Source organism: Cheilinus undulatus, linkage group 12, assembly GCF_018320785.1.
Source record: "Cheilinus undulatus linkage group 12, ASM1832078v1, whole genome shotgun sequence".
In the NCBI taxonomy this organism is placed as follows: Eukaryota; Metazoa; Chordata; class Actinopteri; order Labriformes; family Labridae; genus Cheilinus; species Cheilinus undulatus.
In genome coordinates, this window is record NC_054876.1 from 16,009,965 (window position 1) to 16,035,115 (window position 25,151).

The 25,151-nt window shown below is 41.6% G+C and overlaps 2 protein-coding genes across 2 annotated transcripts; both read right to left on the minus strand.

The window, feature by feature from the left end:
* Positions 1 to 1,438: 1,438 nt before the first annotated feature.
* On the minus strand, positions 1,439 to 2,455 carry LOC121519212 (acetylgalactosaminyl-O-glycosyl-glycoprotein beta-1,3-N-acetylglucosaminyltransferase-like). The gene has a single exon (XM_041802050.1). It carries the CDS (start codon positions 2,453 to 2,455, stop codon positions 1,439 to 1,441), a length of 1,017 nt encoding a protein of 338 aa, XP_041657984.1.
* Positions 2,456 to 19,192: 16,737 nt separating this feature from the next.
* LOC121519214 (acetylgalactosaminyl-O-glycosyl-glycoprotein beta-1,3-N-acetylglucosaminyltransferase-like) lies at positions 19,193 to 20,299 on the minus strand. Its single transcript, XM_041802053.1, has one exon. The coding sequence runs from the start codon at positions 20,297 to 20,299 to the stop codon at positions 19,193 to 19,195; it is 1,107 nt and encodes a 368-aa protein (XP_041657987.1).
* Positions 20,300 to 25,151: the final 4,852 nt, after the last annotated feature.

Consider the following 25,151-nt stretch of genomic DNA (forward strand, 5'->3'; position numbering starts at 1 on the left):
TTCATATCTACTGCTGTTTAAGTACCATCATTATTAGTCATCTGCAGTGCTCAGCTGTGGTCGGAGTCTAACAACAGTCAGGTGTGATAACGTGGATCACTGAATACTTAAACATTAGTGTCCTGACAAACTTTAACCTTAGATTAGTCCAGTTTTTAGCCTGAGGAAAAGCTAAGCACTCTAGGACAGGAGGGAAAAAATGACACATTTCTGTCAAAGTCAATGTTAATCTTGTTTTCTTTGATAACATCATAGCCTCCAGTAGAAAGAGTTCTGGGAAGCCTGCTGTCACGTGTCTCTCAACAGTATTTAAACCCAGTCTTCAGTCCTCTGTCTTGCATTTTCAGACCAGCTTAGGGTTTTTGGGATGGTCTTCAAGATGGTGGGACATAAACTACTTCCTGTGTAGGTACCAGATATGTCCAGGGGCCAGCGCCTGCCAATGACACTGCACATGTTTATTGGCTGGAAGCTCACACGGTGGGATAGCCTTCAGTGCCGTAATGTTATTCATACTTCGATGTTCTCTTTACCTCCGAATTACCTGTTTTCAACCCTCTGTATGTTTGGTGGGGATACTTAGAAATATCATTCGAATAAAATATTTAAATTCTGTGACATTTACTGTGTCTGAAAAGGCCATGACTCACTGTTTGCTTTTGCTGTATCAGCAGGATGATCTGTGATTGATGTCTTAAAAATATTTTAACAAGTAGAGAACAAATTATTTATTTATGAAAAGCAATAAATTACACATTAAAAATATATTTTTTTTGCTATTATTAACCTATATATTTTTCATTACAAATAACTTTCTACTATAAATAGTTAAAATATTAGTTTTACCTACAAAAGAGAGATCTGGTGTAAGATAAACAAGGATTTGGATGTGACACCTCTGAAACCACACACACACAGCCACACCCGCCTCGTGGCATGGCGGTGAATGGTAGAGCAACGCGTTCCCTCTACGCAGGACTTTGAATGGTCAACGACGGCGTCGCGTCAACGGCGTATGAACGGCATCGACGCGACACAGAAGCAGAAATCAGGCTTTAGTCAGATGACACTGACAATGCAACAGAGTCTGGAGGAGAGAGAGGCAGGGAAGCACTCATGAGAGAAGCGGTGCCAAGAAATATTTTTACCCTTTTGTCTACTTTTTTAGAATGATTGATACCAAAGGAGCACTATGTAAATAGCAATATATCGATATTGTAGTATCAATACTCTACCACTAGTCCTTGGTGTGCAGATGCATCTAAACAGAATTAGTTCAGACTGGTGGCCTTTCCACATTACATCCTTCTTCAGTGTGTGAATGTGGAGGGAATGGTTGTGAACAGCTAATTTTGACATGCAGAGTTTAAAGTGCTTTGAATAGTCAGACAAGTAGAAACATGATTTTAAACTCAAGTGCCTTTACCATGATTTTTTACTATTCAACACTGCCAAAGCATGTAAGTTCGGGGTCATTTATCCGGTGCCACATAAAATATGTTTGAGATGGAAGAAATCTGTGAACCAGTAGAAGTTCTTTATAAAAGCAGGGGTCGAATCTATCTGCATGCTTAGAGAGAACGTCCAGTCCAAACGTCTTCACACCATGATGCAAACTGGGCCGAAGCCCCGCCTTGGCCATGCACATTCCCATGTAAGCATCATCAATGGGAATAAGGGCAATCGACTGGGACATGTGGTATATGACCAAAGCAGTGTAACCAGATAAGATGAAGCCCCCACCACTACAGTAAGGAGGGTAGGAGTTTGACTCGTGCACCTGGACTGGAACAAAATACTTGCTGTGTGGTTCTCTAATAGGTGGCATTCCTTCAATTAGACAGCCTATAAAGAGGTGTTGGCTTCCATCATTGTCCTTCAGGCTTTGGAGATACTTGACAACATTGTTTGAGTTCACAAAGACGTCATCATCACCATTTAACAGGAAACGTACTTTAGGACAGCTTCTTTCCATCCACTCCAGAAAGAGTACCTGCTTCAAGGTGAGGTTGTAAAAGGTATCCACAAAGTCCCATTGAAGAATGTCATGGTGATGCCTTTGCTCCAGCTCAAGAACTTTGTTCAGTCTTTTCTTCTCAAAACCAGTACCCGTCATTCCTGTGAGGAAGAGCCGTCTGATCCACTTGCCATTGTGTGATGTCTCGTTGGCCCAGGTTTTGCGCAGTGTCTTTCTGCGGTCATGGTTTTCTGGGGAGCTTTTGATGACCAGCAGAAGGAAAACTTCAGAGGAGCGTTCAGCTCCTCCACATTTGTCAGGGACATCCAGTATCATGGGAAAATGTCGACAGTGGCGATAGTATAGGAAGTCTTTCATATGACCAGGGAGTGAGTGGAAGTTTGTGGTGCTGTTAGCAGACGCGTTTCTTGCACACCTTTGCCAGGAGTAGACATGGGAGGTATTCTGGGGGAGTGGTGATACTTGACTACTTTTCATTAGTACATCTGCACGAAAGATTCTGTGTCCTGGAGAGTCTTTGCAGAGATGAAACAACATGAGAAGACCTCCCAGCAGCAAAAGTTTCCTTACTCTGTTTTTCTGTAAAAATCTGGAGCAAAAAAAAAAACGGGAAAATTTATTTTAGTAGTACAGCTTTTAGAAAAAAAGTGTCTGTGACTTATTGTTCGTTTAACGTTTTTATAAACTTGTCACTTCTTATTGTGTACGACAACACCGTCCTCAGAGACCCTGGAAAGTCAGCCTAGTTCCAGGCTCACTAGAAAATGTTCTGTAAGAGCTAGGAATGTGTGGACAACATAATTAGAAAGGCACAACAGAGAACTATCACAGGAAAAAAAAAACTAGGTAAAAACCTAGTATTTGGCTGACCAACATTATCTGGGATGCTTGTTGAAATGCCTGACCGAAATGTGTGTTCTGGCAGAGTGATGTTGTCATGATTGTTATAGGTTTATTATTTTCAGCCAAAGGTATACTAAGTGGTAACTGAAATGTAAACAGCTACATGTTGCCCTGTCTCTCTGTTAGTCTCCTTCTGTGTGTGAGGAGATGAAACCTGAGCAGCATCATCCCCCTCCCCTCCTGCTTTTCTTCTACCGCATCTGATTGGTTAAACACAGACACACATCGACTCAGCTGATGCTCTCTGTATTCTCTGCTATTACAGTGCGAATGGAAGACAACATTACAGGAAAAGAGCAAAAAGCCTTCCTCTGCAAAAGACAAGCTGCTGATGTGGCTTTGTGCCCTGATTTCAACAAGAACAGCGCCTAGGTCAGAGTAAACAGCAGCGGTCCTACTGCGACATCCAAGCTAACAGCTAAGCAGCTAACGAAGTGAACGGGACAACCCCACTGCCATGATCGGGAAAACATGCCGAAACAGACCAGGAGTGAAGAGAGAACATTTTTTTTCTGTCACAGAAAGCTCTCAGTGTTGCTCTCTGCGCTTGTTTGGATTTAGATACATTGAGACAGAATGTTGAGACAGAAGCTCTGCTGTGGCTCAGTCCCCGCTAATGACAGGCCTGCTAGTGTGGTCATTAGCTGGGATGCAACAACTGATTAGCTATACATGACAACTAACCCTTTCCCAGTAGCTATCACATTGTCATGCCAAAGCGAGGGGCAGAAGAGCAGCATCTTTGTTTTCTTTCGCAGAAAGCTTTCCATGTTGCTCTCAGCGCTAACTGTGATGAAGAAATGTGTCGTTCTGGCTAAGGCCGAGCTAAATTAAGCTAGTCCACAAGCATTTACACAAGTTACCCTTTCCCCTCAACTATCACATAGTCATGCCAAAGCAGCTCAGCAGAGAAGTAAAAAATACCTTTCCCAACACGAAAAGCTCATAGGGTTGTTTAATTCTTTGTCATACATACATGTGGCCCAGTTCTAGTGAAACAGGATAAAGCTATATCTGAGTATTTAGAGCAGTGGAGGCAGCTATTAGAGGGCTTTCAGCACAAATAAACCCCACCCATAGAGCAACTCTGTATGGATAAGCCATACATACATGACGTTAACTCAAGCCTAGTTAACACAGTGGAGGCAGCCGTCACTGCCAGCATTCAGTCCAAGCAAATGCAACCCTGCAGTCTATGGCTCATACAAAAGCATCACTCACTCAGTAACTTACTGACAAACATACTCAGAGACATTGCCATGTGTAGGGCTGACCTCAGCGGTCAGCCAAAAACAAGCAGCGTTAGGGGTAATGCATTACAAAGTAATCCCTTAGAGTACTCAGATTACTTTTTTGGAGTAACGAGTAACGTAACGCATTAGTACAATTCAAGTGATCCCATTATTAGTTACAATTTCATAAAAGTAATCCGTTACTGAAAGAAAAATCCCAAATTTCCTCTCTCTTCCATGGCTTTAAAAAGAGAGAAAGGAAAAAAGAAGCTCCTTGAAGCATCTGCTCTCTTTGTCCTTCTCTCTTCCTGTAGTCCCGTTTGCACGTGCCAGCGGAAGGTAAACATTCGGTGCCATTTATTGGGCATTGTTAGCTTGTTGAGCCAGCGAGCTTACAGAGAGGACAGCAGGCCACTGTGGAATTATCCCCATTATGATGGATTTTTGGATGAAAGGGACAAAAAACAGCATCCTGGTGAAACGTAAGTTTAAAAGCTTCGTTTGCTTTTATTGAATCAGCTGTTCCAATTACACGCTGTTATTATGCACAGCGTTTGAGTGATTCTGTCTACCTTTGCTCAGCTTGATGTCAGATTGTGAGCATGTTAAAGAGCTGTAAAGGTTTTCCTGTCTTAGCAGTGTTTTCAGGCTGCAGAGATACAGATTATGGGCTGTAAATTATGCTGTACATTGGCATTACAGTCTGCACTTTCAAATGCAGACATGCGGTCGTTATCTGTCATTTTTACAACCGCCGAGTGGAACGAGTGGCTAAAGGGTTTTAATATTTAGTAAGGCATAAGTACTCTAACACGTTAGTTTTAGTAGTAGGTAACGCAGTAACGTAACAAATTACTTTTCTCAGTATGTAACGCAATAATCTAACGAGTTAGTTTCAAGTAACGCTACCCAACACTGAAAACAAGTAAGTGCCTATGACTTACAGTTCAGAAGTTACCAAGCAATTTGGAAAGGGGTGTGCCTGTAGCACGAATCAGTGCCACGTGAGCTCTTAGGCTTAAGTACGTTCTACAAAAAAGTAAAAAAAGGAGCATCCTTCCAATACTAAAATATGTGATTGGTGCACGACCACAAAAAGACAAACTAAAACAGAGAAGGTCAGCACTTTGAATGTCCTTTAGTTTAGTTTATTAAGGCTTTAAGGCAAAACGAACATGTTTTGACACTATTTATTTATCATTTGAGGTATTAATCTTTTACTATTTTACTATTTTCGATTTTTTTTAGCTAATGAAGTTAATGTAAAGACAGAGGAAAACCCTACAACAAAGTTAACATTCATTTGTGTTTGAATTTATTATTGTTCATTTTAATACCAATAACATATGTGAACTTAAGTCAGAAAAGTATTTATCCTTAAGTTGTAACCTGCAATTTCCATGACTGTGCTGCGCACCGAAGCACTGTGGGTTTGGTCCGACCTATAGGCGAGTGACCTCACCCACTGGAAGGGAGTCTAGAGCAGAGCCCCACGGCACGCAAACCTGATCAGCAGGAAGAGATCACAGGAGAACTGCGAGTTCACGCAGGAATAGTATGTCAGCAACGGACTATTCTACCTTTGGGGTTAATTTATCATCCTTTCCGTATAAGTCCATGATATTATTGCTTCCGCCATTGAGTGAGTGCATTACGAAGTTAAAAGGTTAATATTTGCTTAAAGGATCTGTGGTTTTATGTAAAATTCTTTGGATAAATATCCACAAAAGTTAACTTTTCCTTGTCAATGCCGCCGTTGTAGCTCTGTGACCCACTGACCTCTCCGTGACCCTTTCTGAACGACAGTGAATTTACCCGGTCTGGAGCGCCGGCTATGGAAATGCTCTGATAGACTAGAGAGGGAGCAATGTGCTCCGCAGTACTATTCGCCGGCATTCCGCGGCGTACGCTGTATATGGAAATTGGAGGTTAAGGATGCTGTGGGTGGGGCAGGTGTTATGTTTAACAGGTGAATATGTTAACCAGTGACTTTCAGCTAAGTTTCAGTGGTTGTTCACTTACCACTTTCTTTTCTTAAAAAAATTGATGAGCAGATATGAATTTAATTACACTATGGTATGCTTAACCTTATGCTGGACCATGGATCAACTGATGATCAGCTCAGAGAAAAGTTTACACACCAAAAATGCCCCAATGTTTTAGGATTGCACGTGGCTCTGCTATGTTTAAGTCAGAAATTCATCCATGTCATGAGTAGCTAATTAAGCAGAAGTTGGCATTTGTGTCTTCACAAACTACACTATGAAAACTCAAAAACCATCAGGTGAGAATAGGCCTGAAGGCTCACAGTGTATGCCTTGCTAGCAACCCCGCCAAGCCCCTAATCTATATTTTCTACCACATTTCAACTGACCTTACTATTCATAAAATAGAAATGAAGAGACACCCAATCTTTTTTTTTTTATAGTTTCAATCAAAACTTTGCAACTTCTTGCCAACACAGTCTTTTTGTTCTAAATGTATACGTACAATCTCAAATACACATAAGCACTTAAAAACAGATGCAAACACAGACAAGTCTTACATTTGTTTTACTGTTAGCACAGGCACAGACTAACCGGCCAATTCAACAACCTTTAACTTTTACTCAGTTAACCAGCTGCAGTAATGACCTGTACCCACCGATTTCTTTCATTCATTCATACTGGTCCGTCAAAAGATACTGCCTTAATAATAAAAACTTCTAGTTTGGTTATTATCTTGTGTGATGTGTCTTGTGAGGAGATTCCATTCATACATTGCTCCATACATAACTGTTTAATAGGATTTGTTCTTGTTTTGGGTAAAACAAGCTTAACATAAGTTTAAGCTTAACATTAAAATTTTAAACAATATACTCAGAATTCTAATCACAATTATATTTCTAAGAATTGTGAGCAATGAGTATACTCACCTGTTTTTCACCAATAACCAAGCCAAACGATTATGCATAGAAAAAAACTGCTGGACAGTAATCAAGATGAGATGGTATTGAAGCTTTAATTACTAGTCGTCTTGGTTCAGGTGTGACTTTTAAATCATGACTTTAACACTTACTAGACTGCTAACGTCAAACAAGCACGAGACACACATTAAATCAACCTTAAATCAATGATAATTACCTGAGCATGTTGGCAGATCTGCAGCAAAGCTTGATTATTCCCCTTTATTGGTCAGCGGTCAATCTGTGCACAACAGGTGTTGTACAGGATGCTAGATCAGAAAAATAACCTTCAAATGGTTGATGTATGACTCAGAATGGTGAAATGAAGTTTGACACTAACCGTTGAGATTGTAGGAGGTTGAAGTTGCTGGAAGGTAAGGCTGTTAAAGCTGGCAAAGAAGACAGGGAAGGAAGGAGACTTGTACATTCATATGGGCATTATAATGACAGCCTTTTTATTTGGTCTCTGTCAATATTAGACCGAATTGGCTTCTCTTAAGTGTAAATTAACTTAAGCTCTGAGCCACACCCTCTGCATTGTTCTGACATATGGTGTGGAAGCTGAACTCATAGCAGTCTCTCCTCTTAGTTATATCATTGTCTTTAACTTTTGTTTTCTATAAGTGGACCACAGCATGGATCATCCAGAAGTCTGTCTGTTAGTGCTGATTCTAAATTAAGGATGTCACAAGTTATTTCAAAAAAGTTTTCCAGCACAACAAAAACCTACAATACTATTTCAGTCCATTTCTTGGTTATTATGTTGTTTAACCTGTGTTATTGTTGTTATTATTGTTAGTATTATTAATATAATTGTAATTATTACAATAACATTAGTTGTAAGGGACATATGGGATGCATGCCTATAAAAAGTGTTCACTCCTTGTATGGTTTACCCTTTTATTGATTTCGTAAATCAATCATGGTCAATTTAATTTGGCTTTAAAGACAAAAAAATCCCTCTTAAATGTTAAAGTGAAAACAGATCTCCACAAAGTAATGTCAATTAAGCAGAAGCAGAAGAAGATGGATGGACTGATCAATATTACCTCCTTTAAAAGTGACTGACCTAATTCAACAGAGGTCCAGGCCAACTGGTGCTGGAAGTCTCACGGTTAATAAAGTGGGGGCCACCTGAGTGCGGTGAATGTGCCTCAAATGATTGTAGTATGAAGGCACCTGTGCCTGGAAATTCACTGGTTAGTCTGTATTTCTGGCTGCCATTACTCCATGAAGACAAAAGAACACCCCAAGCAACTCAGAGGAAAGATTATTGAAAAGTATAATTCAGGGGGTGGATACAGAAAACATTGTACGGTCTTTGGTCTGATGAGACCAAAATGGTGCCTTTTCGCCATCAGACCAGATGCTTTGTTTGGTGGACTCTGAACTCTGCACATCACCACAAACACATCATCCCCACTGTGAAGCACAGTTGTGGCAGCATCACGCTGTGAGGATGCTTCTTGGCAGCTAGTACTGGAAGGCTTGTAAAGGTAGCAAGTGAAGTGAATGTGACAAAATATAGGAATAATCAGGCCCGCTCCTGCCTCTCTGTACATCAGACTGGTGTGTGTATAATTAATATGATCAAGGTATGTATATACAACACTGTCTAAACATAGACTTTACCTGGTCTTCACACCTTAGTAAATTAACCCTCAAGATATCCTTTCTTTGGAGATCGGTGCCATCCTGATCAATTGAGTGCGCGCAGTGTCTGCTCACTCTGCGTCTCTCTCTCTCTGTTTCAAAGAAACTCTCATCACGTCTGTCCCATAATTTCACCTGCTGTTCTGCAACCCCTCTTGTCAAACGTCACTTTCTACCATTATTTAATTTGTGAATGTATGATAAAACTCCACTTCACTTCACTTTGGCCAGGGGTGGCCCTGCATGTTACCAACTGAATGCTAGGGCTAAATAAATGTTCTTGCCCACAAATTCCCCCCCTTAATGTGTGTAGTGCACATTTTGTAGATGGAAAGTTAAAGATGCAGTAGGTAACTTTTTGGTAACCAATGCTAATTTTTTCTGTTCTATTTAGATCAAATGTTCATACATCCATAGAGAGATCTTCATTAAATTAAAATGACACTTTTGCGAGATGTCTGTGTTTCCATATGCCTGAGTAATCAGCAGTCAAAAATTCTCCACCGCTCCAGGTATCACCGACCAATCAGATTCGCCTCTGACTTCTCTATCCTGATTGGTTGAGGGGCAGGGCCTACTCCCTCGCCCTGATTTGTCGAGGAGCTCTCCCTGCGTGAACGCGCTTGGAGGAGTAAACAGCGTTGATAATGGCTGAAAATGGCTAACAGTAGCTACTCAAGGAACAGAGACAATACTCTAGCTTTTTCTTTTGCTAACACAGCTATCAGCATACCAGTAACAACACGACTAACACAATGCAAACGCTTGGAGAGAAGAGGACCGAGCAGGAAATAAAACGAGAGTATACATCGGCGCAGCATGCCATCTGAGGAAGCCTGGGAGCTGAAAAGTTTCATTTCAGATGCAGGGCTGACTGCTTCTCTCCTGGACAGGCAGCTGGCCTTTTTCTTTTTTATGCTATGTTGTCTCGCAATGAGAAGTATAACTGTTTGTATAAATGTCACCTGCTGTATGATTTAGCTTTACTGAGGCCTACTAGCCCGCAGCATAGCGTAGCCTTGTTGACTGGGGAAATGTCACTGCTGTTGAGGGCTCATTACCCCGAGTTAGGAGGATTTATTGGGGAAATTCAGGACTTTCTGGACATACATTACACCCATTATGAAGTGTTGTTCCAGAGCCCAGGAACGCTTCTTCATGAAAATCGGGACTTATTGTGTACACATTACACCGAGCAAAGTGGCGACATTGCCAGGGGGCTGCGTTTTAACATAGAGCTGCTGCCTGGAGATGCTTCTGGTAGAGTTTACAGGTCCTAGCTAACATTTTCTAATTGTTTTGCATTGATAGCTGGTAGGATGATTTAATTATGATATGATTTACTCATATCATATTTTAGTTATTAAGTCATTTTACCAGCTAATCAGAGGAGGTAACATTCTTCTGCTCATATCTTGCACTTACCTATGTAGCTTGCTTAGCACGGACATGGTTTTAAAGTTATGTGGAAACAACATTTCCCAGAAAGAGGAGCCAGTTTTAGTTATTTCCTTTCCCCTCAGTTTTAAGTATCATGATTTTGTGCTATAGAATAAATGACAGCGAATGTTTGGCATCGTATTAGATATTGGTTTAGAGACACAATAGATTCTAATTTGTATAAACAATTAAACTGTTGTTTTCATAGCATGCGTTCACTGGATAATACAACAGCAAGGCCATTAAATACAGCACAGATAATCTACAGCCACACTGTTGAATTTACAGGCATTGGACTGTGAATCAGTGTATTCTGATTTCTTTTGTGCCTTTCATTTTTGTTTAAACAGGACAGGTGGTGATCCTCAGAAGGAGCAATGGTGGGATGCACTTCCAGCTGTGAAACTGTATTAAACCATGGATGAAGATTAAACTCCTGAAGATGTACTCCTACCTCCAGACCATGTCCCAGTCTGCTGCACTGAAGATCTAATAAGACAAGCAGTCATTGTTTATTTCAACAGTCTTAGACAGCTAGCTGAGAACCAGATCTTATGCACAAAAATGCTATTTATTTTATCTAATGAAATACTTTTGGACCATATTTTCTCATCTTTTATGCAGTATAGTACTTGGTGATGTATTAAACAAAGTGACAGTGATTTTTTACATAAGAGATGATGATTTATTTGAAGAGTGGCTTGTAACATATACATAGCACATTAATGATTTATTTTTACTCTAAAGTAAAAACACATCTGCACATCTACAAGTAAATTACAAGTCTAAGAGAATAAAGTATAAGTATAGCAAGTGTTGAAATCGCTCAAAGTAAAACTAAGGTATAAAGCAGAATCAAATTTTAAACTGAAAAAATGAATTTATACAGTAAAAAAATTCAAATTAAACATGATAACCTGGAACCTAAAAAGTGAAACGTATGTAAATGTCCACAGAGAAGTAAATGAGGCGCCATGGAGAAATGGAGCATTGAAAAGTTGAAGACTGGGACAGTTGCCCAGCAAAAAGACCTGCAGGAGGAAGTGACGTCACTAGTGTCACCGCGTGGACTACTAACAATCATGACAAAATCTCTCTGCCAGAGCACACATTTCAGAATGAGAATGTAAATGTCCATGTAGATTTTTCAGTCATCTCTGCAGCTGCTCCAGGGTGAGGCCTCTAATTCCAACCTCGTAAAGTAAAATAAATAGCCTCATTACAAATTTATACAAGAGGGGTCGACTACATCAGTTTTACAATGTGGAAAATATGCATTCAAAAGACATACCCACTCTTCTGCCATTATTTGAGCTCGTAAAGGCTTCACCTCTACGAGATCTCTGTCTGTTTATCGGACTGTAGGCTGTTGCTCCTCCATGTCCATGTCTGGCCACGGCGGCTTCTCCCTTGGCTACGCAGCTTCGGTCACGCCGGCCCAGCTCCCTCTACACCTCGCCTTCCAGCTGTGGATGGTCCTGACTTTTAGCCACTGCTGGAGTCAAGGCTTTCTTCCTTATTATACTGAAAATTAAAGTGTGTTTCTTTATTTGGTGCCCACTAGCGTTTGTAAACCTATACTGTGTTAGTTAAATGCTAACTAGCCGGCTAGCTACTAGCATCTTCCTTGTTTGGCTGGTATAAGCTATCTGAGCTATCTATGTGAAATAGCAGGATGTAAATCCCCGAGCTTATATTTGCCGTATTCCTCGCTTCCTCTGTTGACAACTGTCTGATGCCATGTTGGTTAAAACTAGATCGTGCGCGAGCTTGTGGGAGGGGCTCACAGGAGTGTGGGGAGTGAACTGAGAGAGAAACAGGTTGGGAGGGGCTGTGCTGATTTTCAAATCTCAACCCAGCTGGCTGTGAGCCAGAAAGTTACCAACTGCACCTTTAGAAAAGGTGAAGCTAGAAAAGAAAGCTTTAAATGTCAGTGTTAGATGCCTGCAAATGATTCTCAGCTCATTTGCAGCAGAAACACTGGAAGGTCCAGTCATTGTTTAATCAGGATGCCTGGCTACCTGCAAGCAAGGTTATTTTTTTTTCCTTTTGTTGTTTTTTTTTTTTTTTAAGCTTAAATGGTCATGTGATCAGGCAGGTCATTTATCTTTGGCAGGTATGCAGAGCACCTATGAAGTCTGGATTCAGAAATCTTCCATGTGAAGCAGGCTGCAGAGGCTTTGACCAATGATTTTCTGCTCCCTGACTCAGGATTGGATGATCTGTGTTTGTAGCTGTTTGTAGTTCTTGGCCACTTTGGCCATACAGATCTTTTTGTGTCTCAGTGAACCTGTTTCCTACAGGTTATTTTTAGAAACCACAGAGATGTAGTTGATTTGTATGAAGTGTATTTGATTTTCTCTGCTCACACTTTTCCAAACATGCCAGATTGTAGACCATTTTTGTCATTCAGATAATACTTCACAACACTGATTCGCAACCCAACAAGAGCAGGACAGAAATACTTTTAAAAGATTTGATGCTTGGTCTGAGGTGTTTCAGACTTATTCATGGTCACAATCAAGCCCAAAGGCATTTCACCTGATTTTACTGTGAGTCAGCTTTAGCTGTAGATCAACACTCACTCAGTATTAATATACTCAGAACCATTAATCATAGTGACATCACACTGATTAAAAAAGAAACTGGTTGATGCAAATAAACTGCAATGGAAACATGAATTTATTCATTTGAATTGAAATTTTAATTTCAAAACTGGCAGTAAAATACAGAAAAATTCTCAGTCCTCTTTTGCAGACTTAAAGCAGCAGAGGACCGACCTTTCAAACCACCTGTAGAATCGGGAGATTACAGCCAGCAATGATCACGTCACTCTCCAGGTCTGAAACCATGAGTGGTGGTTCAGCAGGTGGGATTAAAGGTGGTGTTGAAGTTTGACACTCTACAAAGACAGCTATAGGTTCTTCTTCTGCAGCCTGAACAATCACAAAGATCTCCTCCAACTGCATCACAGGAACTGAGTTTAGATCCTCTTTAGGCTCCTCTGTGATAGCCTGAATGATACCAGAAGGGGTTTCCATATAATCCCCTGGAAGAAGTGCAGGTTTGGAAGAGTGCATAGAACACTCTACCATGATTTGGTATCAGATTTAGGCAAGAGAATAAATGTTTGGGCTAAAAGTATAGACTATAATGTGAGGACTTTTCATGGACTGAAACTAGACTAAAATTTTGTCTCCTAAAACTAGACTAAAACTAAAAAGGATAAAAATGACTAAAATTTGACTAAAGCTAAAATACTTTTAATTTAAAGACTAAAACTAAGACTAAAATTAAAAATAGCTGCCAAAATTAACACTGCTGCAGGGAATATGGATAGCGATATAAACACTGATGCAGGGCTGGGCTGAACAGAGAGTTGTAATGGACTTTGAAGAGTGAGTAAATCTACTTTGACCAAATATTTGACAAATCAGAGCTGTAGTCAACACAGAATCATGTCATTTTGAAAGGCATGGATCATTAGGGCCAACAGCAAGAGCAACATCTCACTGCCCAGTAGCTGGGTATTCATGCTCAGGACGTCCTGGCCAATCAGCTGTAGCAGTGTGGGAAGAGCCATCAATGAGCAGAGGACTGTACTAAACTATCTACGGTGGACCCTTTTGTCTTTCTTTGGGACTGCTCCAAAGAAACTACAATGGTTAGATTTGACTTTTCGTAGTGTAGTGATCAGGAGTTGGAGTATCCCTTTGCCTTACAGTGCCACACTGCTAAGGCACCGAGGAACACCCTACCACATCCTTACAAATGAGTTAATTACTCTTTCCAGCTTCTCTACCTTTGATATTGGGATCTCATTAACGGACATGGGCCACATCAGTCTAGGAAATAGCCCAAACTGCAAACACCATAACTTCAACCTCCCTGGGAGCCCTGATTTATCAATCCTCCCTAATCCCTCTGCTGCATCTTTTCTAGACTGCTCCACCTTCATTATACCATCTCCCTAAGCTCTTTACTGGCTTTTCTCTGATGGACAGTATTTCTTCCTCATCTACAAAAAACTTCCTGTCAACAATCTTCCCTCTGGATACTGAGATGCTCCTGGACTTACTAGGTTTGATCTTCATGCTAGCCCACTTGAGATATGCTAGCCGACTTGAGATTCTGATATAAAGTAAATGCCTGGTAGTTGCTCTAAAGGCTGAAATTCTTGAGGACTGCCTGCCATTTTGGCCAGAGACAAAAAAAAAAAAACTCTTGTGAAAACTTTGAACTGCACCAGTAAAAGAAGAGCAAAGAAGAGCAAAGAACTACACTGAAAGCTTTTCTTGGTGGAAAAGATGTTTTTGATCTTCTCCTGACCGACTTCATCATGAACTGATGCCACTATTAGCAACAACAGTGTTGTTCACTCTCCAAAGCTGCACACGCCCACTATTTCACCCTGACTGGCCTGAATGAATGAGACAGGTAGAACATTTGTCCAGTCATCCATCAAGATTTATTTGCAAAAGTTCTGCCCTTCCCAAACACTGTTTATGAGCTTTGGCAGAGATGGATGTGAGACAAGTCCCATGCAGTGGATACATGAAACAATCCTACTAAGTAGTTGTCATGTGTCACCACTGGGGAAATAAACTAGAAAATGCAAGCAGCCATTATCGCTGTTTACTATCTAGGAGAAGAGCAAGAACATATTTTCCACCAAAGAAAAGATTTTACTGTGTTTCTTTGCTCTTCTTTAAATAAAGACATGTTGTCCAGTTCTGATAGAACTGCCGCTATCGCTACATCTGTGTTAATGTCTTCACCGGGAGTCACTGTTTAAATAAACCTCATCCATAGCTATCATCTCATTCTCCATAAATGCTGCCTGTTGGTTTGGCCATTCTCTGGCTGAGAACAAATGTTGCAGGTCAAAGCTTTGCCTTAAGCCTGAAGATATTTTGTACTCATTATTTACACTAACTTCCTTAAATAATATGGATATTTGCATTTTAAAGTGAAGGTTCAAGGTTCACTTATTTCATTTAAAACACTATCATAATCCCTCTCACACAAAGCTGACTACCAAAAATGTAAATACATGGAAATTTTAAAGTTTGAAGAGTCATATAATTACAAAGCAAAAATAAAGTAAGATTCTGATAAAGACTTACATAGTTCTTGTGATTGTGCTGTTGTCTTAGGTTAAAAAAGGAAGGTATTGCAAGCTTGTTTATTGATTTTGTGTTACAGTGAGTATTGATTTATTCAGTGATGTGTTATCTGACGTGTAATTCAAATATCCTGTTTGCACTTTAGAACATGTCAAACAGCAGTGTCTGGTTGCTATCATTCAGCAGAATCATTGTTGAAACAGTGGTGTCAGTGTGCTGCAAACACAATAAAGGGATGACAAATATTCAGGCGGAATATAGCACGGTTCTTGTATGACATGCGGGTATTTTCACAGGATAAAAAATATGATATCAGTCTGCAAATGAGTGAAAGACGTTTTTAAAAGTTTGTAAGATTCACTACAGCATACAGATTTTTTACAACTCTTTTAACTCAAAAAAAGCCTGGAATATAATTGAGAAAAAAAGAAACTGTATGTCTCAAATATAATAATTGTAAATTGAGTCCATGCATCTACTACGTTTGATCAGGTAGTTGAGCTCTCAGCCTGCAGTGATGAGGCAGACTCACAGCCCTCCACCAGTGCTCACCTGCTGAGGAGTGTTTTAACAGTATATTTACTTAACAGCGTACCTCCTGTTTACCTTAACAGTTATGATGTGACAAGGGGGGAAAAGAAGCTGAAAAGTGGTGCCAGCCCCCGCCATTGTGGTTTGTGTTGTTTTGTATTCCAGCACGTTCTGAGCAGCAAAGCCGAAGCAGCCGTTTGCAATACAGAATGAATGGACACGGATTTTCAATTGTATTGTGGTGGCAGCTGCATGTACTTGCAGTAACATTGCATGACTAGAGCACTTATACTGGTCATACACAGCCACAGTCTACTTTTTAGATGAAAAAATATATATCAAAAGTGCAGGTTATATGAGAGGGGTCTGGCTGCAGGCTGTACATCTCTGATGGTCACTCTCACAGACAGTTCATCTGAGTTGCCATATATCTCAGAATAGAAATACAGGCTCAAACTTCCAAAAATAAACTCTGATTAAACTTCAGTTTACTGTTAGGGAAAGGGTTAATGTAATGCTAAGGATACCAGAAATTGAAAGTCAAAAACCTGATCTGCAAAACCAAATGCATAACATTTGATAAAGCCGAGTGATCAGTCAGCTTACAGGAAACAAGACTAGGTAAAAACCTAGTATGTAGCTGACCGCAGCTATCTGGGGTGCTTGTTGAAATGCCTGACTGAAATGTGTGCTCTGGCAGAGAGATTTTGTCATGATTGTTAGTAGTCCACGCGGTGACACTAGTGACGTCACTTCCTCCTGCAGGTCTTTTTGCTGGGCAACTGTCCCAGTCTTCAACTTTTCAATGCTCCATTTCTCCATGGCGCCTCCTCTGATTGGTGCTTCGTTAGTGGCCATTATTAGCTGGACCAGTATGGACTGTGATTTTATACACCTGATTACGGCGTAACACTGGGATCTGAGATGTTTTTTTTTTTGTTTTTTTTTTTACAATTGTGATTTATGTCAAAATAGCGGTGGCCATGACACCTGTGGAGACCGTTATTACCTGCCCGTGGATCTCCTGTGTTTTCCTCAGGGCATACTGATTCCCTTTAGTGACCACCCTCAGTTGTTCTGACCACAGTGGATGTCCTTCATGCTGTCAAATATGCTGGTTTTAAACATTGCTCTCTGATGCTGCAGACTCCATGTTAATACACATGAATAGCCACGCTATTCATAGCCTGCGACGTCAATTAGCACTTATCTCTCCAAACTCATAAGCCCCAAACTGCTGTGTTATCCTCTGACAGCATAGGATCATCTGATTATGCCCTCTGATTGCTGTTTTTGGGTACACTTGCGGAGTTTGAACGCTAGCTGTGATGCAGAAATGTGTTGTTCTGGCTAAGGCCGAGCTAATGCTAGCTCACAAGCATTCACACAACAAGTTCCCTTTCTCCATCTCAACTATAGTCATTCCAAAGCAGCTCAGCAGAGGAGAAAAACATCTTTCCCAACATGAAAAGCTCATAGGGTTGTTTTATTCTTTGTCATACATAAATGTGGCCCAGTTCTGGTAAAACAGAGGCTAGAGCTATATCTGAGTATTTAGAGCAGTGGAGGCAGCCATTACAGAGCTTTCAGCCTAAGTAAACCCCGCCCATAGAGCAACTCTGTATAGATGAGCCATACATATATGATGTTAACTTGAGCCTAGTAAGTGGAGGCAGCCATTAGTGACAGCATTCAGTCCGAGCAAACGCAACTCTGTAGTATATGGCTCATACTCATACGAAAGTGTCACTCACTCAGTTACTTACCGACCGACCTACAGACAGACAGACAGACAGACTCAGACACAGACATTGCTATATGTAGGGCTGCCCTCAGCGGTCAGCCAAAAAGCTCTTCTTCCATGAAAACATTCCCACCCAGCTAGCATAGCTTAAAGCTCTGCAGGCTGCAAAAACTACATAGATTTGTCGCTAATAGTGCTAACTGAGCTAAAGCTATGCTCACAAAGCAGCTACACAAGATACATATCAAATACATAGCTATGTATCAAACAAAGCTATGGAATCTAACATTAAGCTCACAAAGAAGGTACACAGGCTATGTATCTTTCTTATCTGCATAGCTACATTAGCTTTAGCTATGTTTGCGAAAGCTCACATTGCTGAAGCTAACATTGCTGTAGATAATGTAGATAACATAGATTCAGATTCAGACAACTTTATTAATCCCCAAAGGGCAATTCAGTTTACAGTTTACCTTGCCTTATGAAAACAATCTAAACAGTCAAAAACAAACAAATCTAAAACATTCACCGCAGCATATAAACAACCACATTCACGTGTCAGTGCCAACAGATCTGCAGGATCAGCAATAAATACTATAAGTAGACTAACTACCAAGGTAGCTAAAGCTACTCCCACAGAGCGGCTATATAAGCCACATAGCTATGCTATTAAAGTAACTATGTTAGCTTTAGCTACATTTGCTAAAAATCAAATTGTTAAAGCTAACTTTTCTGTCAATAACGGGGCAACTTAGCTAATGTAGCTTCAGTAGCTAAAGCTAAGCTTACAAAGAAGCTTTGTGACTATGTTTTAACATTGTTATGTTATATACATAGCTACATTAGCTTTAGCTGCTTTTGCTAAATTTCCTATCGCTAAAGCTAACTTAGCTATATGAGTTTATGTAGTAACATTGTGTAACTAGCATAGCTACATAAGCTTTACTAATGAAGCTGAAGCAAGCCACCGTTCGTGTACCTACTTCTAAAATGGATCTTTGCATAATTTAATCCTGGATTTGACCTCTAAACTTTTCTGTTTTATTTATTAAATGTTTCTTAGTCTTAAATGTTTGCAGTAGGCTATTGTTATTCCGTGAATGTAACTGCCAGACTTTTTTTGTGAATTAAAGTTGAATTTGAAAATAATCTAAAACTGGATATGAGTTGTACCAGTAAATTATGGCATTTCCTTTCTGAGATACATGGTGTCTCAGATGAACAGTCTTCAGCCAGACCCCTCTCCCTTTTCCTTTAGAATCAGGGATCTGTCTGCTTCTGGTTTCCTCTGCCTCTCTCTCACCAGTATGAATGCGTAACTGCTATGGCATAACCAGGATGTCTACTCCAAATTAGTCTATAGGCACCTTGTTCATTCGTACTCAACAAAATTGAAGTATGATTTAGAAGTGGTCCTTCAAAGCAATACAGAGGTTTAAATAATTAACATTTGTGAGTGTGATTTCTGCAAACATATTTAATCACAATATCCAGTGCAACAATACCTCAATCCAAGCATCAGTAGAGAATTAAGCAGTTAAAAAACTGTGAAGTTGTTATTTAAAAATGGTAAGCATTCAGTAGATTGGACAACCAAGTTGGAGTCACTTGGTGGCAACAAGCTCTATCATCACTGTACAATCACTTTTTGACATTGCCAAAGCATTTAAGTTCGGGGTCATTTATCTGGTGCCACATAAAATATGTTTGAGATGGAAGAAATCTGTGAACCAGTAGAAGTTCTTTATAAAAGCAGGGGTCGAATCTATCTGCATGCTTAGAGAGAACGTCCAGTCCAAACGTCTTCACACCACGATGCAAACTGGGCCGAAGTCCCGCCTTGGCCATGCACATTCCCATGTAAGCATCATCAATGGGAATAAGGGCAATTGACTGGGACATGTTGTATATGACCAAAGCAGTGTAACCAGATAAGATGAAGCCCCCACCACTACAGTAAGGAGGGTAGGATTTTGACTCGTGCACCTGGACTGGAACAAAATACTTGCTGTGCGGTCCTCTAATAGGAGGCATTCCTTCAATGAGACAGCCTATAAAGAGGTGTTGGCTTCCATCATTGTCCTTCAGGCTTTGGAGATACTTCACAACATTGTTTGAGTTCACAAAGACGTCATCATCACCATTTAACAGGAAACGTACTTTAGGACAGTTTCTTTCCATCCACTCCAGAAAGAGTACCTGCTTCAAGGTGAGGTTGTAAAAGGTATCCACAAAGTCCCATTGAAGAATGTCACGGTGATGCCTTTGCTCCAGCTCAAGAACTTTGTTCAATCTTTTCTTCTCAAAACCAGTACCCGTCATTCCTGTGAGGAAGAGCCGTCTGATCCACTTGCCATTGTGTGATGTCTCGTTGGCCCAGGTTTTGCGCAGTGTCTCTCTGCGGTCATGGTTTTCTGGGGAGCTTTTGATGACCAGCAGAAGGAAGACTTCAGAGGAGCGTTCAGCTCCTCCACATTTGTCAGGGACATCCAGTATCATGGGAAAATGTCGACAGTGGCGATAGTATAGGAAGTCTTTCATACGGTCAGGGAATGAGTGGAATTCTGTGGTGCTGTTAACAGACATGTTTCTTTCACACCTCTGCCAGGAGTAGATATGGGAGGTATTCAGGGTGAGTGGTGGTACTTGACTGGCATCCATTTGTACATCTGCATTAAAGATTGTGGTGTCTGGAGAGTCATTGTAGAAGTAAAAGAACATGAGAGGGCTTCCTAGCAGCAACAGCATCCATACTCTGTGAAGATTTCTTTGTAAAAATCTGTGGGGATAAAAACAGAGAAGTTTTCTTACCAACCTAATTTTCTCAGGAGATAGAACATTTGTGGACAAAAAAATGATTGCAAAGGATTTATTTCCCGTGGCAGCTCAGGAGATTAATTGTCCACTGCGAGTGGTCATGTTTTCATGGACACAAATAATAAAAGCCACATCAGAATGAAAATTTGTCATTAAAACAAATTAATCGAAAGATTAGGAGTTGATCTGGCCCATTTGTGAAGAATTCTCACTCATAAAGGTGGGTGTTTAATGCAGGTGCTTATTGTTGTTCTGAGCAGTGTTGATGTGCACACTTGTTCCAAACATGTCCTTAGATCATGATCAAACTATTCATCTTTACTTTAACCGGGCATCTCTTAAGATCCTTCTGCAGATCTGCAGTATATCACTCTTTATCGACTGAAGGACAAGTTTGTTAACCTGGCATGCCAGATGGATTGATTTCACACATCCATCTAGTAAACCTCCCATAGACAGCGTTTGGGAAAGGGCAGCACCTTTGAAGAAATACTTGGAGGGTGATTGGATGAACGTCCTGTCAGATCTTTACAAGCCAATCAGAGCAACAAAACCTGTGACATCGTGGCCCCTACCAAGGAGTAAACTCCATAGAGAACTGCAGAACACGGCCCATGGTGACTGTAGACATGTCAGTAAAGTTTTATGTGTGAAGTTTCAAAACTCTAGTGTTTAAAGTGTTTAAAGCCCCTGAAAAAACAACTTCCTGTTTCATGGCGACAACACATAGCAATGGCAAATGCATCAGAGGCAGATCGTTGAGCTTGTCGGAAGGACCAAATCAATGTAGGATATCTCTAATTTTGTTGAATTTATAGCTGATCATGCAAAAACACTACTTCACACTGCCAGTGGGAGGTGCTATGCTTTAGAGAAAGGCTTACTTTCCCATTAAGCACACACAATCTTGTTCAGATACAATGATGTACAGGTGAGTTAGAAGAGTTTGAGTTGTTATGGTTGGGACAGCATTGTCAAAATCATAATTCACTGCCACAGTCTCACCCATAGACTGTAAAAAGAATTGGACAAACCCTGTGTGACGTCAGTCGTCTGCTTACAATAGGCGGACTCAAACAGCTCTTGAAGCCAATCCGTGGCGGCCTCCATATTGAAATTGCGGTCTCAACCAAACTTTGGATCAACCTAACAGCCCGCCTACTAAGAGCAACTTCCTGTCAGCTAGCTAGCTAGCATTCTGGTTGACAGAAACGTAGTGTCTGCAGTGAGCTTCCTGTCAATCAAATGAGACGCGCCAATCGGTCTGTAGTGAGGTTTTCCTAAATCTAATCTAAATTATTGTGGCACAAAAAAAATTCAGCCCCCCGTACAGTGAGAGCACAGGAAGACATCAGCTAATGAGACACGTTTCGTTTTTTGAACCAGGCTGTAAACCAGTTTATTTCTAGTGTAAAAACCGGCTGTTTAACAGGTGTGCAGACGGGACTTCCGTTGTCCCAGCCTCAATTGGACACTCGCAGTATTGCAATTTTTTGCACTTCCGCATTGGCTTCATGTTCTAGGACCGGAGGTTGCTGCTTGGTTGCACCTTTCAATAAAGAAAAATTCACAATAAAAGTGCACTGAAAAAAGAAGTTCACATTTCCACCTCTAGGGGGTGCTATGATGCACAATAAATCTGTCGTTTTGAATTTGTGCTGTCATGGACTCTTCATAAACAAGTTTCAGGGTTCGCCACAACCATGCCTTTTAAATAATGAAAATTTCCCTCGGAATTTTTTCAATAATAATAATAATAATAAATTTTATTTGCACTTTATATTTAAAGAAAATCTCAAAGTGCTACAGGGTTAAAAACAAGATAAAAACAGATAAGAGCACATAGCAAATAGACAATGATAAAACAATAGCAAGATGAGTGAGTTCAGCTAAAAGCTTTTCTGAAGAGGTAGGTTTTTAGTCCACGCTTAAAAGCATCAACAGTCTGTGGTGCCCTCAGGTCGTCTGGGAGGGCCTTCCACAGACTGGGAGCAGCTGAAGAGAAAGCCCGATCCCCCATGGTGCGGAGCTCTGTCTTTGGGGGTTTGAGGAGGTAGTTGCCTGTGGAACGGAGTGTCTGTGAGGAGGTCTGTAGGGTGAGGAGTTCCTTAAGGTAGGGGGGGCATGTCCATGGATGCACTGGTGGGTGAGGAGGGAAACTTTGTATTCAATCCGGAGTGGGACAGGGAGCCAGTGGAGTGATTTGAGGATGGGGGTGATATGATCATACTTTCGCACCCTCATCAGGATCCTGGCCGCACTGTTCTGAATGTATTGAAGCCTATTAAGGCTCTGGCTGGGGATCTCGATGAGGAGTGCGTTACAGTAATCCAGCCTGGAGGAGACAAAAGCGTGGATGAGCTTTTCTGCATCTGAGAGAGTGAGAGTGGGTCGGAGTTTGGCGATGTTCCGGAGGTGGAAGAAGGATGTCTTGCAGAGGTGGTTGATGTGCATCTCGAAAGAGAGGTGAGTATCCATTCTAACACCCAAGTTGGTGACTGTTTTGGAGAGGGGTATGTTTTGGCTGGAGAAGGTGATGCTGGTGATGGAGGATGAGCGGACCTGGTGTGGAGTGCCAATCAGGATGGCTTCTGTCTTTGAGCAGTTTGACTGGAGGAAGTTAAGCTTCATCCATGCTTCTATCTCCTCCAGGCAGGTGGTCAGGGTGAAAAGTGGCAGTGGTGCAGAAGGGGTGGGGGTAGTTTTTCGGTAAAGCTGTGTGTCATCAGCATAACAGTGGAATGAGATTCTGTGCCTGCTGATGACATGGCCAAGGGGAAGCATATAGAGGGTGAAGAGGGTGGGGCCCAACACTGACCCTTGGGGGACACCGCAGGTGACACTGTGGGTGTGGGATTTGGCCTGACCTAGAGCAACATATTCAGCTCTGTCAGTGAGGTATGATGTGAACCAGTTGAAGGCTGTGTCTGTGAGGCCAATGGTGGAGTGCAGGCGGTGAAGGAGGATGTTGTGGTCCACAGTGTCAAATGCCGCTGTACGGTCCAGGAGAATGAGGAGGGATGGGGAACCAGTGTCAGTTGTCATCAGGAGGTCGTTGGTGACCCTTACTAGAGCCGTTTCTGTGCTGTGTGCAGGGCGGAAACCAGACTGAAATTTTTCAAACGGACTATTGTTTTTTAGGTGACGATGGAGTTGAATGGAAACTGCTTTTTCCAGTACTTTGGAAAGGAATGGAAGGTTGGAGATTGGTCTGTAATTGGAGAGGATTTCTGGGTCTAATGTAGGTTTTTTGAGGAGTAGCCTGATGACAGCAGTTTTCAGTTGAGGCGGAACATGGCCGGCCTGTAGGGCGTGGTTTATGATAGAGGTGATGAGTGGACTGATAGCAGTGAGGTTTAACTTCACCAAAGCTGTGGGGATGGGGTCAAGAACACAGGTGGATGCCTTCATTTTCCTGATGATGTCCTTGACCTCCTGCTGTGAAATGACATGAAAGCAGCAGAGGGGTTGGGCTGTCTGAGGCTGGAGTTCAGTCAGGACTGGTGGGGTGGTGGAACTGGAGAGGAGAGAGCGGATGGTATCTACCTTCTTTCTAAAAAAGGCGATGTAGCTGTTGCAACTCTCCTCAGTGGCCTCCAAGTGCATGGGAGTTTGAGGTTTGAGAAGGAGATTTATGGTGGAAAAAAGTTGCTTGGAGTTTCCAGGGTTATTGTTGATCATGTTAGAATAAAATTTTGACCGTGCATCCTTCAGGGACTTTGCATAGACCCTCTGATGCTCCCTGTAGGCTTGTTTATGCACCATCAAACCAGATGCATTAGAGCGCCGCTCTAGGACATGCCCAGCCATCTTCATCTTCCGCAGCTCACTGTTATACCAGGGGGCTGAGCGTGCAAAGGTGACTGTTCGTGACTTGACGGGGGCGTGAAGGTCCGAGAGAGCTCAACGACTGGTTGTAAAAGTCGACTGACTCTGAGACTGAGGAGAGGTTGGCACAGCCAGAGGAGAGGTGTTGGATGTCCAGGGTCAGAGTGTCGATGTCCTTCAGGTTTCTGAAATGGATCTGCCGTTTGGATTTGGTATGAGGGAAGGGGAATGGCAGCTCCGTTGAGATGGACTTATGATCGGACACACCCAGATCGTACACCAGTAGCTTATTGACGGGGTGGAGTTTGTGATAACCAGATCGAGTGTGTGTCCCCTGGAATGCGTGGGGACATCAACGTGCTGTTTGAGGTTTAGGCAGTCCAGTAGTTGGAGGAACTCAGCTGCAAGGTGACAGGAGGGGTTGTCAACATGAATATTCATAGCTCCGAGAAGTAGAATGTTTGCAGAGGTAGTGCAGAGAGTGGTAGGGAGATTTTGTATCTCAAAGAGAAAGGCGGAATTTGGTTTGGGGGGCCGGTACATGAGCACTACAGTCATGAGGAAGGGGGGCTTACATGTGAAGGCGAGGCACTCAAATGATGACAGTTTGGGCAGGGTGATGAGGGACAGTTGCAGTCCCTGTCGGTGTAACACTGCCAGCCCACCACCACGCCCAGTGCTGCGTGCTCTCTGAATGTAGCTGTACCCAGGAGGACAGGCTTCATTTAGGGCAGAGTAAGCCTCTGGTTGGTGCCAGGTTTCTGTAAGAAACATGAAGTCTAGACCTTTTTCCAGTATGTGGTCGTGTATGAGGGATGCTTTGTTATTGATAGATTGTGCATTAAAAAGTTCCAGTTTGACCACTGATGTGGGATTGAATCTCTGTAGTGGTTGCAGTACACTAAAAGGCCACTCCGCGTATTCTGAAATCCGGTCCACGTCTTGGTTGGACATG